The sequence below is a fragment of the Sapajus apella genome, unplaced genomic scaffold (assembly GCF_009761245.1).
Source record: "Sapajus apella isolate SASKATOON/1434 unplaced genomic scaffold, GSC_monkey_1.0 scaffold53, whole genome shotgun sequence".
NCBI classification, from domain to species: Eukaryota; Metazoa; Chordata; class Mammalia; order Primates; family Cebidae; genus Sapajus; species Sapajus apella.
Window position 1 is genome coordinate 3,888,123 of NW_022436993.1, and position 14,568 is coordinate 3,902,690.

A 14,568-nucleotide genomic window follows, 5' to 3' on the forward strand; every position below is an offset into this window, starting at 1 on the left:
GACAAGGCCCGGGAGCCGGGAGGGCGGCGGTCCTGCCGGGTCCCCGGACCCTCTGTGATCTCGAGTGTGGCGGACAGAGAAGCGCAGCCGCCTCTCCACAGTTCCGCTAGCCGCGCCAAATTTGCTCAGTCGCTCTGCAGAATTTATACAAGGGAAATAACCGAAAGAGCAACGTTTCGCTAACTCCCCCCCTTCCCACCGCGGGAAGAGATTTTGCTGTGGGGCGTGAGGGGACACTCCCTTATCTGGAAGTCCCACGTCTCGTCACAGCTTCATTGCCTACCCGCTGTTAAAAAAAAAAAAGGGGGGGGCACAATTCACCAAGACCTGTCCCGCGGTCTAGGACCTTTGATCCCTCGAGTCTGCAGATGTCGCCGTTATAGCCTTGTCCCACCGCCACCCCTGATGCCGACCACCAGGTCTCCCTTCCCCGGGAGCAAGCCCATCCTTGGCCGCTGCCGCTCAGCGCTCGGGAGTCTGCAGGGGCGGGGAGGGTTGTGTGTGCCTGGTTTTGGGGTGCTGGGGAGGGGCAAGGGCTTGTAGGTCCCGCGACGCACAGGGAGGGGGCAGGCGGGCACCCCCCTCCGGCCCCCGGCTAATCCCCCTTCTCCAGCGTCGGTTCCCCGGGCCCGTGTTATTCAAGACAGAAAATATTCAGCCCCAGAGCCTCCCCTGGGGAGGGGAGGGGAAGGAGGTGGAGTGGGAGGAGGTGGATCCAGGGAGGAAGAAGCGAGAAATCCGCCCCCGGGAAACAGCTCCGCGCGGTCGCGGAGCGAGGAGCTTCTGTCACTTGGCGTTCGCGGGCGCCGGAGCGGGGCCCCGGCCCGGCCCGGCGAGGCGAGGGAGAGTCCGGCGGCCGCCGCCCCGCCCCACGCCCTCCCGCGGCGGCCGAGAGCCCGGGGCCGGCCGGGGCAGGTCGCGGCGGTGCCTGGGAGCGGCCCGCCGGGGGCGGCGGCCTCGGAGCGCGGCGGCGGCGGCGGCGGCGGGCAGCGCGGGATCGTCCTCCTGCGGGTCCGACTCGCGCTGGGCGGGCGGGGCGCAGTGTCCTGGAGCCGGCCAGCCCTGTGCGGATCCACTCGTCCCGCTTCCTCTGGTGCGTGTCTGGTTTCTGTTCCGTCTCAGCCGGGAGTGCGCCGCGCTCGCGGGCCGTGGAGAGCCCTGCTTGCCGCGGGCTTCCTCCCTTCCCGCCACCTCAGGCCACCCGGCCCGGCGCTGGCTCGGGGCCGGAGGGAGCCCGCGGCGGGCGCCCGGCGGGGGCGGAGGGGCGCGCCCGCGTGTGCGGAGCGAGGGCGGGCGGCTGGGCGGAGGAAAGGGCACAAAGGCCGGCGGCGGGCGCTGGGGTCCGGCCGGCCGGCCGTGGAGGAGGGGCGCCCGGGGCCGCTCATGAATATTAACCGAGCCTGCGGCCTAGCGCGTCCCGGCCGGGCCCGGCGCCCGGCCCGCGTCCCCGCTCCAGCTCGCCGCCGCGCCTCGGTCGCCCGGCCCGAGCGGGCGGGAAGGGTAAGGCCCCCGGTTTTGTCTCGTCCCGGGACTCCCCGCACCTTTGACAAAGTCCTCATTGGGGCCGCTCTCCTCGGGAGCTCCCGGTCCCCGACCCGCCTCAGGAAGGGGCGGGGGAATCGTGGGGAGGTGGGTGGTGGTTTGCTTTTTCCTCGTTTTTTTTCCCCTAGGTGGCCACAGGGCAAAGGAAACAGTGTCGAGTTGTAGTTGGCGGAGCAGCCGCGACTTGAGAGTTGCTCGGGTGTAGCTCCAGAATCATGCCCCGGAGCGGGAGTGGCGCCCGCGTCCCACCCGCGGCCGCGCACGCCTCCCCGGCCGTCCCCTACCGTCCCCACCCAGCCCCGCCGCGGGCCAAGGAAAACAGCCGCCTCCTCGGGGACGCCGGCTGGGGCGGAGGGGTGGAGGGGCGGTGCCCGAGTCACCCGGAGACGCCGTCGAGCCCACGCCGGCCCCAGCCAGCCTGGCTTTGTGCTTGCGTTTTGGGGGAGCGGAGAGGAACGAGGAGGGGGCTCGAAAAGTGATCCCGTTTCAGCCTCTTGGGGGGGAAAACTTCCCCGAAGTGTCCCTGTCTGGGTGATGCAGAAAGGACCATGTACACCCCTCTGCTCTGCCCAGGAAAGACGTGAATTAAAATGCACTTGAACGGGGAACGTTTTTTCTTGAAGGCTGCAAAACAGCCAGGTGTGTTTGACGCAACCGCTGGGCATTTTTGAGGTTTCTCGTTTTTAAACGCCCTCTCGGATTGATAGGCTTTTTGATTGTTTACTGTAATTTTTTGTTTGTTTGTTTCGCACGGGAGGAAACGCGAATTTGGTGTGGACATGTGGGCAAGACAGTGATAGGCGCCTGGAGAAAGTTCACGCCCTTTAACTTCTCCTTTTTCTAGGATCTCTTTGGGAGCTGACACTCGAGCCTTCACGACCCATTCGGATTTTTCCAGCACTCAGGAGTGGCACTGGGAAGAAGGGGACCGCCTTCTGCCATTGGCCTCGACACTGGTTGCTAAGAAGACTTGTCGCCTTTGTTTTTAAGTCTCCAGAAATGGAAGAAGAAGGCGAAGTCAGTTGAAGTCACGAGAAATCAGCGAGACATTTGAAGGCGCTTCCGGAAAACCTTCATTCCCTGGCACGTTGTCTGTGTCACCAGCCCTGCCCCTCCTCGGAGCCCAGCTGCAGAATTCTTCTCCTTCGGGTGTGTGGTGGCATTTCCCCCCACCTCCAATGTGGACTCCAAAGGATTTGTCCCTTCTTTGTCATTTGAAATGAAATGATGGCCACGCGTCGGACTGGTCTGCCTGAGGGAGATAGTGACAAGCTCAAGGCTTGCGAGGTAAGCGCGGAGCCAGCGTCCCTGGCCGGCAGGGCGGTGGCCTGTGTCTTCAGCGTACTGCAAGTTGGGGGTTACCGGCCACTGGGCCTCACAAGGGCTTTGAGCTGGTTGGTGGGAGCGCCCCAGCTTAGCCAGTTGCGAGCTGAAGCCAGGCCTCGTCTGTTTTCAGGGACCCCCGTGATTCTTTTGCAAGAACATGTCCCGCATTTTGGAATGTCCTCATCTTGGTCACCCCTTCTCAGAACGAGAAATTCTCCCTTCTCTGTGGCTGTGGATACTACAAGCCTGAGAATGGGCACCTCTGTATCCGTTTTCTTTCAGTCTCCTTCCAAGATATTTGGAGTAGAGCTGGTTGGGGGTGGCTTTGAGCGTTTTGTGTGTCTGTGTCCATGTTTTGCCCTCCTAGGTGCAGAGAGGGCAGCTAGTGTGGTTTTGCACCTGGAACTTTGTCTTTCTTTGGTGGGAGGCGGGGCCTGGCTGCTGTTGCTGCAGATCTCTGCTTTGGGTAGAAAAAGAAGTGTTTTTCCTTGAACAGCTGAAGCACAGCCTTGGAAAACGACCTTAAAGAGTCTTAATTCCAACTCCCGGAAAAATCGTTAATGTTCTCTCATTTATACCCTCCTTTCACTGCTCTGAAGTTCTGTGAGCTGCTCTGGGTGTCAGGTGGGTTGCGTTGCTGGTTAGGGTAGCATCTACCATCTTTCCAACGGCCCAGAGATTTTACTTCACCCTTCCTGAAAGTTTTTGAACAGGCAGGACAGAAATCATAGAAAATACATTGATTTATGACACCCATATCCCCTGTTGCCTGTCCCCATTTTTTTCTTCCTTGCGTTTGGAGATTGAAGTATTTGGAGTTTACTTCTATTATGAATATACTGTGTTTATTATTGGCAGTTTCTGTAATTTGTTTTTTAAATGGATTGAATGTTGTTATCCTTTAAATTTTACTTTTGATATGCCTATGTTTTCATTGAAGGGTTGAGGATTACTTTAGACAATAACACCCAAATGCACCCTCATTCCCTATCTCATTTTCTTTTGCACCACATGTTAAATTTTTCCTTCACAGTCCTTGAAACAAGGTCTAGCTCTAAGTGTGTGAGTTTTGGCATTTTTGTACAAATGAATCAGAAGTTAAATTTTGATTCATAAAGCATGCGTCGAAACTTGCTTCATGCAGTTTACTTCATGCTGAATTAGAAAGTTTACACAGAAAACGCTGTGAGGTACAGTGTGCTATTACTGTAGAATTTATTGGGCAGAACTATAGGTTTACATTTAGAATCAGTGTTTTACTTTTTGACATCTATAAACACCTGCTTGCAGGGAAAAGCATGATTATGCAGAGCACCACAATCCTCTGATCACAGTAAACCATAATAACTCCTTTTGGAAGGCCTACCTGCAACCTGGTGATTGCTTAATGTGTATTACAGTTGCATAATAATACCTATTGTAGTCCTGGAGCCTTGTTTGTCATTGTCTTGTGAATACTTTAATTAGCATTGTATTTGCATTCTATTTGCAAGAACTAATGTTATTTGATTTTTTTTTTTTTCAGTCATTTAAGAGGTGCCCTGAAACCAAGAATTTAGACACATCTTGTCCTTGGCTAGCAAGCAGTGTTTCCAGTTTGTTGCTCACTTGGCTTTTATTAACAATGAGGGTTATGTATTTTTTAATGGCTGTGAAATTTGTTTTCATTTGGACCTTACTGCTGGCGTGGATATATTGTTTCTAGTTTGGGAATGAAGAAAACACAGTATCATTGGTGTTTTGCTCATGTGAAATATATACACTATACTTAGATTTGATATTAAACTACAGTATTATTTGACTTTCTAAAGAATTGGTATTTTGCTTAGATTCTATGTGAAAGTGGAAATAAAGGGGCTACATGCTGTCCTCATAAAACATTTTAAAAACTCAGCGTTGGGAGGGAAGAGAACTTGTGTAATTATTGCCTGTGTTTAGTTGTGACACGTTTTTATTGCTGATTGATGCTTCTGATACATATTAAATCTTGTGAATATTTTTTAGTAATAGAGAGTTGCCAGTGAAATACTTTGGGCTGATATTTAGATTTTTGAAGACTGCACTTAATTTTTGTCCTCAATTTTATTAGAAGCACTACATTCTACAGTGGTACTATCATTCTTTAAAAATTTTTTGGAATCAATAATGTGTTTGAATAATACATTTATTGCATTTTTAACAAAGAGATGAGCATGTATGTCTTAACATTAATGCTGTCAGGCAAGAAAACCTAACATTGTAAAACAGAAGAAATCAATGTAGTGAAGTAATAGGAGTCTCTGTTTCATGCTTTATCTAATTAGCCAACTCCACGATCTCTGATTAAGGCCTTGTGCTTTGTTGAAAAACAGTCGGAGATTTCTTGTTCATCTGAAACATTACAATTTAATTGTGTTGATACATGAATACATTTAGGCCTCCCCACCCCAGGATATATGGGAAGGTTCAAAACAAACAGTTCTCTTCAAATAAGATATTAGGACAGCTCAGTAGAATATGTCTTGGCATTATATACTTAGGGATGGTCCAGATTGTAGTCACATGAATTGATGTACTTTATACATCTCAAGGTGTATTTTTAAAACTTTATTTCACTCAATCTCAACCTCTTAAGTGATTTTTGGAGAGTGTGTGTGTGTGCGTGTGTGTGTGTGTGTGTGTGTGTGTGTAGTCTATGAAGTCCTCTGACACCAGTATCCTTGAGAACTTTGGTCACAAAATCACTTTATATAGAGTCTTCTGTTGAATCCTCTGCGATATTATCACCTATTTTCACATCATCCATATAGCTTCATCTTTCAAGGTTTAACTTTTTTTTTTAGCCAAAGAAGAGGAAACTTTCCCTCAGCTTTCTAAACCAATGATTTTTTCCCCATTTCTATAATTTATTTCACTTTTTATCTGTAGTCCATTCTATTGTCCAGAGATAGGATTTTTGACCCTTTCACTGTTTACTATTAAACTTTTTACTAATGCAAATGAACTTATTTTTGTTTTGCTTCTTCACCTGGGCTAAGATTATCCATAATTGAAATGTATTATGCTGATGAAATACACTTGTTGATTGATTTTGGAATAGTGTAAACAATATGATAAGACATTTTTCTGGGTACAAGTTTGTATGAATCCATGCGTTGACTCTTCCTTCTGGAATGCTGGACAGTTTGCTTTTGCTTTTATCCCAGACTCCCTGGTTCCATCTCGGGCTCTCCCTCTTCTCCCTTCCTTTCTATCTTCTTCTCCATCTGCCTCTTTTGTAGGGTTTTTGTTCTTTTTCTTGTCCCATTGTTGGTTTTATCCAGAGCAGAGCCCTTTCCCTTCCTTTATTTTCTTTTTCACTCCATGGGTTTTATTTTGCACTCTCCTATGTGCTGGTGACTCCCTATCTATACCTCTGTCTCAGGCTTTATGGTTGACCTCTAGACCTTTTCAGCCAGTTGCCTATTTACTGAACACTTTAGGGAGATATTCCCCAGGCATTGCAGACTCATCAGATTTCACCCCTACCACTGACCTTCCCTCTTCCTGTGTACCTTCTTTCAGTGAGTAGCCCTACCATCTATTCATTGGTCCAAGTGAAAAACTAGGTCAGCATCCTTGACTCTTGTGACTCATCATTCCTCATATGCAAAGTCTTGTGGAGTCCACATTCCCAATACCCACTGCTCTCCACCTGAGTTCACATCAGTACTGTCTCTCTGATGAACCACAGAAATAGACTCCCTGTGGAGCCTCCCAATAACCTAGCCTTGTCTTCTTCCACAGCTCTGTCCTGCTATAATCAGAATGATCTTCCTGATGGGCAGATCACCTGAGGTCGGGAGTTCGAGACCAGCCTGAGCAACATGGTGAAACCCTGTCTCTACTAAAAATGCAAAAATTAGCTGGGTGTGGTGGCGCATGCCTGTAGTCCCAGCTGTTTGTGAGGCTGAGGTATGAGAATCCTTGAACTCAAGAGGCAGAGGTTGCAGTGAGTTGAAATCGTGCTACTGCACTTCAGCTGATCATTCCATTACCTCCTGTAAGACAGGTTTCTGTCTGCCTACTTCCTCTGAAATAAAGTTCACACTTTGGTAATTTGGCCCGCCCTTCTGTCTCGCCTATTACTTCTTTTTGTTCTTCCTGCATTGAACTTGCTTTAGGCCCTTTCATCTACCCTTCCCTCCACTCTCCCCTGCTCCTCCTCCCTCCACTCCATGGCTGATTTTTACTCATAATTCTGGTCTTTTCTTCAATACTGCTTCCTCAGGAAAGCCTTCCCTGACCCTGCAAGACTGTTTGAGTTGCCCCTAGTGTATTCTCTCAAAACACCCTGTGCTTTCAGGAATACCAGTTACAAGTTTGTCTATGTCTCCTTTGGATTGCAGTCCCCATAAGAGCAGGGACCATGTTTGTTTCCACAGTGACTGACACATAGTAAGTGTTGAGTGATATTTTTTGAATGAATAAATGAATATGCAGGAAAGGCTTTATATTTTATTCAGTGTTCATTTAGATTCCAGGACATTATACTCTCTTAATTATCTTCTACCTCGTTGTCACCTCCTTTTGTCTCTTTGAAGTTTCCTCAACATTCTGATCTGCTAAACCTTCCTGCACCTCAAGGCTCAGTTAACCTTCTTTTCTTCTCCCAATACTGTTTCATGGTTTTAAATGTCATGTATATGCAGGTAATTGACACACACACACACACACACACACACACCCACCTATAAAGATATATATTTCTTTATGTGTACATGTGTACATCTACTGCTGACCTGCCCCCATCTGTCTCAAATTCAAATTTCTATATCCAACTGACTGACTGCCTGGAACCTCCATTTGGATAGTAAATAGGTATATCTAAAATCACAGTCCTGACTCTGCCTCCATTCCCCTAGTCCACCTTCCCAAGTCTGCTGCTTCCCGTCTTTCTCATCTTAAGTAGTAGCAATCCCACCCTTCCAGGCCAGGCATCTTGGAGTGATGTTTGATGTCTCTCTTTTTTCTCATACGTGACATGTGGATTTGGTTGACTGATTTCTCCACTTCAGTCCTTGCCAGCCTGAAGTCTGTTCACACAGTAATCAGGACAGTTTATAAATCAAATTGTGTCATTCCTTTGCTCACATTCCTCAAATGGCTTCTCCTTTCTCTGAAGGCCAAAGTTCTTGCAGTGACCTGCAAAGGCCTGTAGAATTGGTCCTCCCCCCTTCCTGAGCGCACCTCCTGTGCCTCTTCCCTCCTTACTCTGTGCTAGCCGTTTCTGGTCTCTTGCTTTTCTGCGTGCACAAAAACATGGGATTCCCCAGAGCCTTCCCACTCGCTGAACCTTCCTCTTAGAACACTCTTCCCCACCCCAGTGTCTGCACAGCTTGCTTCCTTGGCTCCTTCTGTCTTTTGCTTAGAGGTCACCTTCTGAGTGAAGCTTTGCCAACCACTCCTTTAATTGAATGCCCCTCCCCTGCTCCCTCTGCCATGCTCTGCCTGCCTTCTTTACTTTATCTCCCTGTCACTTAGTCTCCACCTGGCATGCTTATGCATTAGATTTTGCTTGTTTATTTGAGACAGGTTAATATCTAGAACGCAAGCATTAAGAGTGCAGTTTGTCTGTTTTGTTCACATTGTATTTCTTGTGCCTAGAAGAGTGCCTACCACATGATAGGTTCTCAATAAATTTTTTTTTGAATGAATAAATGAAGACTTAGAAAAATTCCAAAATGTTATTGAGCTTGCATTTGGACATGTAGGATGTGAATTCTTACTTTATTTTCTTTTTGAGACAGAGCCTTGCTTTGCTGCCCAGGCTGGGGGCGCAGTCTCGGCTCATTATAACCTCTGCCTCCCAAGTTCAAGCAATTCTCCTGCCTCATCCTCCTGAATAGTTGGGATTACAGGTGTGCACTAGCACGCCTGGTTAATTTTTGTATTTTTAGTAGAGACGGGGTTTCACCGTGTTGCCCAGGCTGGTCTTGAACTCCTGATGGCAAAGTGATCTGCCCACCTTGGCCTCCCAAAGTGCTGGAATTACAGGTGTGAGCCACTGCACCCGGCTGAATACTTATCTCACTTTATACAAAATATGTACAATGTGAAGTATGTTCTTCCTTAGACTTCCTGCCCACCTTAAATTCCATTTCTGCTGTTAAAATTTTTGGTGCCTTTTTTCTTTGTACCTTTTTTACCTTTGGGAAGCTGGTAACCAAGTAACAATAACCAAGCCAATGTGTAGTACAAATGTGTGAAACAATTTCCACTAAGAGATGGGATCATAATAATTAAGACTAGCAAAAGTGCAATCAGGCTGGTCAATAAGAGAAAATAAAAAGATAAACTGTCTGTATGGATGATGTTTTATTTCTTAAATAGCTAGTATATGAATGTTTCTTATTACATGTTTTTATCTTTTCATGTCCTAAATATTTCATAACCAGTTAAAAAAAAGATCACAGACATTGACTGTGACAAAATGTTAACAATTGTTAATTCTGAATGATGAGGATATGAGGATTATATTATTTTTACAATTTCTCTTTTTTATTACCAAAACAAAAGAATGCTATGTAGACTTTAAAAAAAGGTACTATGTTATCAGTCTTGTGTGAAAATTTGATTTGTAGAAAACCTATGCTGCTTAAAACAATACTTAAAAAGCATATACACTGTTCAAAACAATACTTAAAAATCAATTTTTAAAAAGCATGTTTTTTCATTAGAGGCATAGGATTCATTCTAGGCTAATGATAGTAGGGTATAACTCTGTTATTTAATTTTAATTGTGTGTTTCTTTATATACTTGAATTTGTGTCAGAATACTGTTCCATGCCAAAAGCTTTATGCTGCAAGTTAGGATTAAAGGTAAAACCTGTCAGAATTGAGAATGGTGGCAGTAGCAGCAGCAGGTATCATTAAGTGGCATTTCAGCAGAAGCCTGGGTTTGAATGTATCGAGGGGCCTATGACTAGATAAGAGCCATCAGCAAAGTGAGTATCCAGACCTGAAGAATTTCTCCATAAATTGTTAGTGTTCCTTTGCATTCATTTCTTCCAAGTTAAGCATTTTTTGAAGTTCATTGTGCCTTGATGTTCTTCATTTCTTTAGTTACTACTAGGTCATGTAATCTAGCGCAAAAATAAGACTCAGTTTCTTTTGTTCTTTGCTTTGTGAAGGGTCCTGCCATCTTATTATAGTTAACAATATGCTGATTTAAGTATGGGCAATGCTAGTGTTGATAAGATGCACAGATGCTGTTATTCAATGCAACTATTTTCTGTTACAGAAAGACCATATGGTAGGCACTTGTTTTTCTTTCTGGGTGATGTGATTAGATTACTAAAACGAAAGCTTATTGGACTTAAAAATTATCCTACTATTTTATCTAATTTTAATTGACTGTAAGTAATTAAATGTGTTAAAATATTATAAGCCTTCCATATATTCTCTGGTTTGAGGTAGAAAGATATCTAATGCAAAAAACTCAATTTTGGATTGCTTTCACCAAAATAGTTTTATGGTTTAAATTGCCATATTCTCATAAAATTGAGTATTATGCAAATAGTTTATTTCACAATATAATCTGGATAACGGGATTTTGTGCTTCTCAAATAATCTGAAAGACAAATGGATATACTGTACTGTAGGATTAAGAAACCTGATGTGGGTCGGGCATGGTGGTTCACGCCTGTTATCCCAGCATTTTGGGAGGTTGAGGTGGGAGGAGTGCTTGAGCCCAGGAGTTCAAGACCAGCCTGGACAAAATAGGGAGACCCCTACCTCTTAAAAAGAAAAAGAAAAAAAGAAATATGATGTGATGGAAATGTTTTCTAAGCCCTCGTACCTCTAGTTATCTATTTAATGTGCAAGAATTTCCACTGTGTAGATTTGTGAATAAAAGAATAGATTGAGAACCAAAATTTGATATTTCTGAATATTCATCTATTTTGGGGAAAGCAGACAGATCAGAAGAAACTGTTTATTATTGTTAAAAAAAAAAAACAGGGAAGTTAAACACTTTATTTACTTTTCCCTGGTAAAACTAGCTGCTGTTGAGTTTTCTATTTGATATTGGGGATATTTTTGATTCAGAAGTGGTTTCTCACTGCCTTTCCCCCTGTTGCTTATCTCTGTTCTGAAGAAAGCTCTGGCATAGTCAGGAGCAGTGCTATGTATGCAGAACTGTTTATAATCCCACAACTTCTTTGCCCTTCGTACAACCTAAGGAAGACACTCTTGACTTCTATATTTTTGTTAATTGCACTAATCATTAATATATTGAGAAGACTTACATTCTTAAAAGCATATGTCCTGATTTTCTTCTTACTCACAATGTAGAGTGTCTTTAAATATCAGTAGATAGAAAGCTAGATTTATGATTATATTTAGACATTTCTTCTGGATATGGCATAGCTAGTATGAACTTGGGGATTAATAGGCACCATTTTTCTTTTTAACCTTGAGTTATTTATACGTCTGTAATACCTAGTATTTTCCTAGTAAATACAGATTGTATATTTCAAAGAACTTGTATAAGCCTGATCAGTGAGACCTACTTTCTTCTCTGGGTTCTGCATATTGGCTTCTGGAAACATTATGTGCTAGTGGATGTGAGGGAAAGGAAAGGCTCTGGGCATCCCGTTTAAATCAGATTGTTACTCAAATCTTTTTAGGAAATTGTTTACTTTTTAAATTTTATTTAATCGTATATCATAGACACCCTTGTCTGTCCAGAGATTGTGTAAACAGCCCCCTGAATCCATGGGGTTGCACATCCGTGGATTTAACTAACTGTGGATCAAAAATATTCGGGCAAAAAAGCTGTTTTCTGTGCTGAGCAAGTACAGACTTCTTGTTCCTGTCATTATTTCCTAAACTACAGCATAACAACCATTTATGTGGTATTCACATTGTATTAAGTATTGTAGGTAATTTAGAGATGATCTACTGCAGGATGTGTGTTAGGTGATATGCAAATATTACTTCATTTTATATTAGGAATGTAGATACCAAAAATGGTATCTACAGGAGATCTTGGAACCAATCTCCCATGGATATTGAAGGACCACTGTATAGATCTTATACTATTTTGTGGCAACATAGCTCCAGTCTCTACCTGTCTATACATGGCCTTCTCTACTGCTTGCCCAAGTCTCCCTCTGCCTTTCTCTTGTAAGGTCTTATGTCATTGGATTTAGGTAATTCTCAAGATCCTTAACTTGGCCAGGCGTGGTGGCCCATGCCTGTAATCCCAGCACTTTGGGGAGCTGAGGCAGGCAGATAACTTGAGGTCCAGAGTTTGAGACCACCTTGGTCAACATGACAAAACCATATCTCTGCTAAAAATACAAAATATTAACCAGGTGTGGTGGTGTGTGTCTGTAATTCCAGCTACTTGGGAGCCTGAGTCATGATAATCGTTTGAATCCAAGTGGTGGAGGTTGCAGTGAGCCCAGATGGAGCCACTGCACTCCAGCCTGGGTGATGGAGTGAAACTCTGTCTCAAAAAAAAAAAAAAAAGAGTCAAAGTCCTTAACTTAATTACATTTGCAAAGAGGCTTTTTCTTTTTCTTTTTTTTTTTTTTTTGAGATGGAGTTTCACTTTTGTTGTCCAGGCTGGAGTGCAATGGCACTATCTCGGCTCATGGCAATCTTCACTTCCTGGGTTCAAGTGATTATCCTGCCTCAGCCTCTCAAGTAGCTGGGACCACAGGCATGTGCCACCACAGCTGGCTAATTTTGTATTTTTTAGTAGAGACGGAATTTCTCCATGTTGATCAGGCTGGTCTTGAACTCCCAACCTCAGGTGATCCGCCCACCTCTGTATTTCAGAGTGCTGGGATTACAGGTATGAGCCATTGAGCCTGGCCCTCTTTATTAAAATAAGGCCACACCCACACGTTCTAGGTGCACATACCCTTTCGGGGGATTACTGTTCAAACCTTGGCACTAGGGTTTCTTCTGTTTGGTCACATGCTCAGATGTTTCTCTTTGCCCCTTTCCACATGCTGATGCTGTGCACAGCTTACAGGTGTTTTTAGTGATTTGCCTCTACTCATGTCTGTTTTGGGATTTGTAGGGATGCCTTTATACCTAGTTTTGTTGTAAATACTGTCCACATGTTTTTGTCGTTGCTGTTGGCTTGCTATCAGGCTCCACTATCTTTTTTTTGAGGAGAGAAGGGAATTCAGGGAGATTTCCATGTTGATTCTTAAATAAGGAAAAGATAGTTATGTGAATATTATCCTTCATGTGAAACTGATTTTTTCTTTTTTTTTTTTTTTGTTTGAGACAGAGTCTTGCTCTGTTGCCCAGGCTGGTACGTACAGTGGCGCAGTCTCGGCTCACTGTAACCTCTGCCTCCCAGGTTCAAGCGATTCTTCTGCCTCAGCCTCCTGAGTAGCTGGGATTATAGGCGCACGCCACCATGTCTGGCTAATTTTTGTGTTTTGATTACAGATGGGGTTTTACCATGTTGGTGAGGCTGGTCTTGAACTCCTGACCTCATGATCTGCCCACTTTAGCCTCCCAAAGTACTGAGATTACAGGCATGAGCCACCGTACTGGGTGGTGTACTGTTTTTCTAAAGGATTTTACAGATGAAGATGTTCCCACGTGGGGAGCAAAGATAGGGAAAGTAGACTATATTTAGGAATGATTTATAAAAGCTTGATTATAGTTGGGCCTTTAGTCTCTGAGTATTTTTTTTTTTTTTTTGTCTTTTTTGGTATGAACTTTTGTTTAGTGGTTCCTGACTAGTGAGGTTTACCAGGCATACCTGGGAACTTTTGAAAGTCAGATGCCTGAAACCCTTACTTTCCTTCTATAATTTTTCAGCATCTTAGGGGATGGAATAGTATCAGTTGTTAGGTACGCAGTGAGTTTGCCAGAAGCCCAAGTGCTCCAAATACTTTATTTCTTTCTTTTCTTTCTTTCTTTTTTTTTTTTTTGAGATGGTGTCTCTCTCTGTCACCTAGGCTGGAGTGCAGTGGTGTAGTCTTGGCACACTGCAACCTCTGCCTCTCGGGTTCAAGCAATTGACCTGCCTCCGCCTCCCAGGTAGCTGGGACTATAGGTACCCACCACCATGCTCAGCTATTTTTGTATATTTAGTAGGGACGGGGTTTTGTCTTGTTGGCCACGCTGTTCTCGAACTCCTGACCTCAGATGATCCACCAGCCTTGGCCTCCCAAAGTGCTGGGATTACAGGCAGGAATCACCGCACCCGGCACCAACTACTTGCTTTGTGAGACTGAGGAAGGAAGCAACTCATATTTTGCCTACAACTGGTGACAATGACCCTTTTGTTCCCAAGATAAAAGTTAATTGTAAAATGATTCAGATTTGATCTAGTGCCAAACTTTCTTGTTATATTTAGAAGTGTCCTTCCACATTTATTAATGAATTCAACAGATATTTATTGAGCTCCTTCTAAGTGCCAGACACTGAGGGTACGGCAGTATAAAAATAGAGACAGAGTCTGACTCCTACCTCCATAGATATACATGGGCAATGGAAAGTACAGACAATTGATCAAGTACTTATAGTACAGTTACAATGAATAGGATTTCAGGAGAAGAGTAAGGAGCTATGAAAACATATAGTAGGCCACAGAAGGCAACCTTGTGGAGATCACAGAAGGCAACCTGTTATAGGGATCAGAAAAAGTCTTTCTGGGAAGATTGTGTCTGAGCTAACTCAGGAAGGAGTTAACTAGGTAGAAAG

At 44.6% G+C, this 14,568-nt stretch overlaps 1 protein-coding gene across 8 annotated transcripts in view; it reads left to right on the top strand.

Moving 5' to 3' along the window:
• Positions 1–329: 329 nt before the first annotated feature.
• The window catches only part of ARHGAP21 (Rho GTPase activating protein 21), a 127,174-nt gene continuing 112,935 nt past the window's right edge, over positions 330–14,568 (top strand). For 2 of the 8 annotated variants that reach the window (XM_032243863.1, XM_032243868.1), the window contains exons 1-2: positions 330–1,093; positions 2,387–2,829. In XM_032243863.1, the coding sequence (XP_032099754.1) occupies positions 2,767–2,829 (63 nt within the window). In that variant the 5' untranslated portion in view covers positions 330–1,093; positions 2,387–2,766. Of the gene's footprint in view, positions 1,094–1,387; positions 1,501–1,913; positions 2,182–2,230; positions 2,830–14,568 lie in introns of those variants that run through there. The other 6 variants (XM_032243864.1, XM_032243869.1, XM_032243866.1 and 3 more) reach the window with 4 other exon arrangements.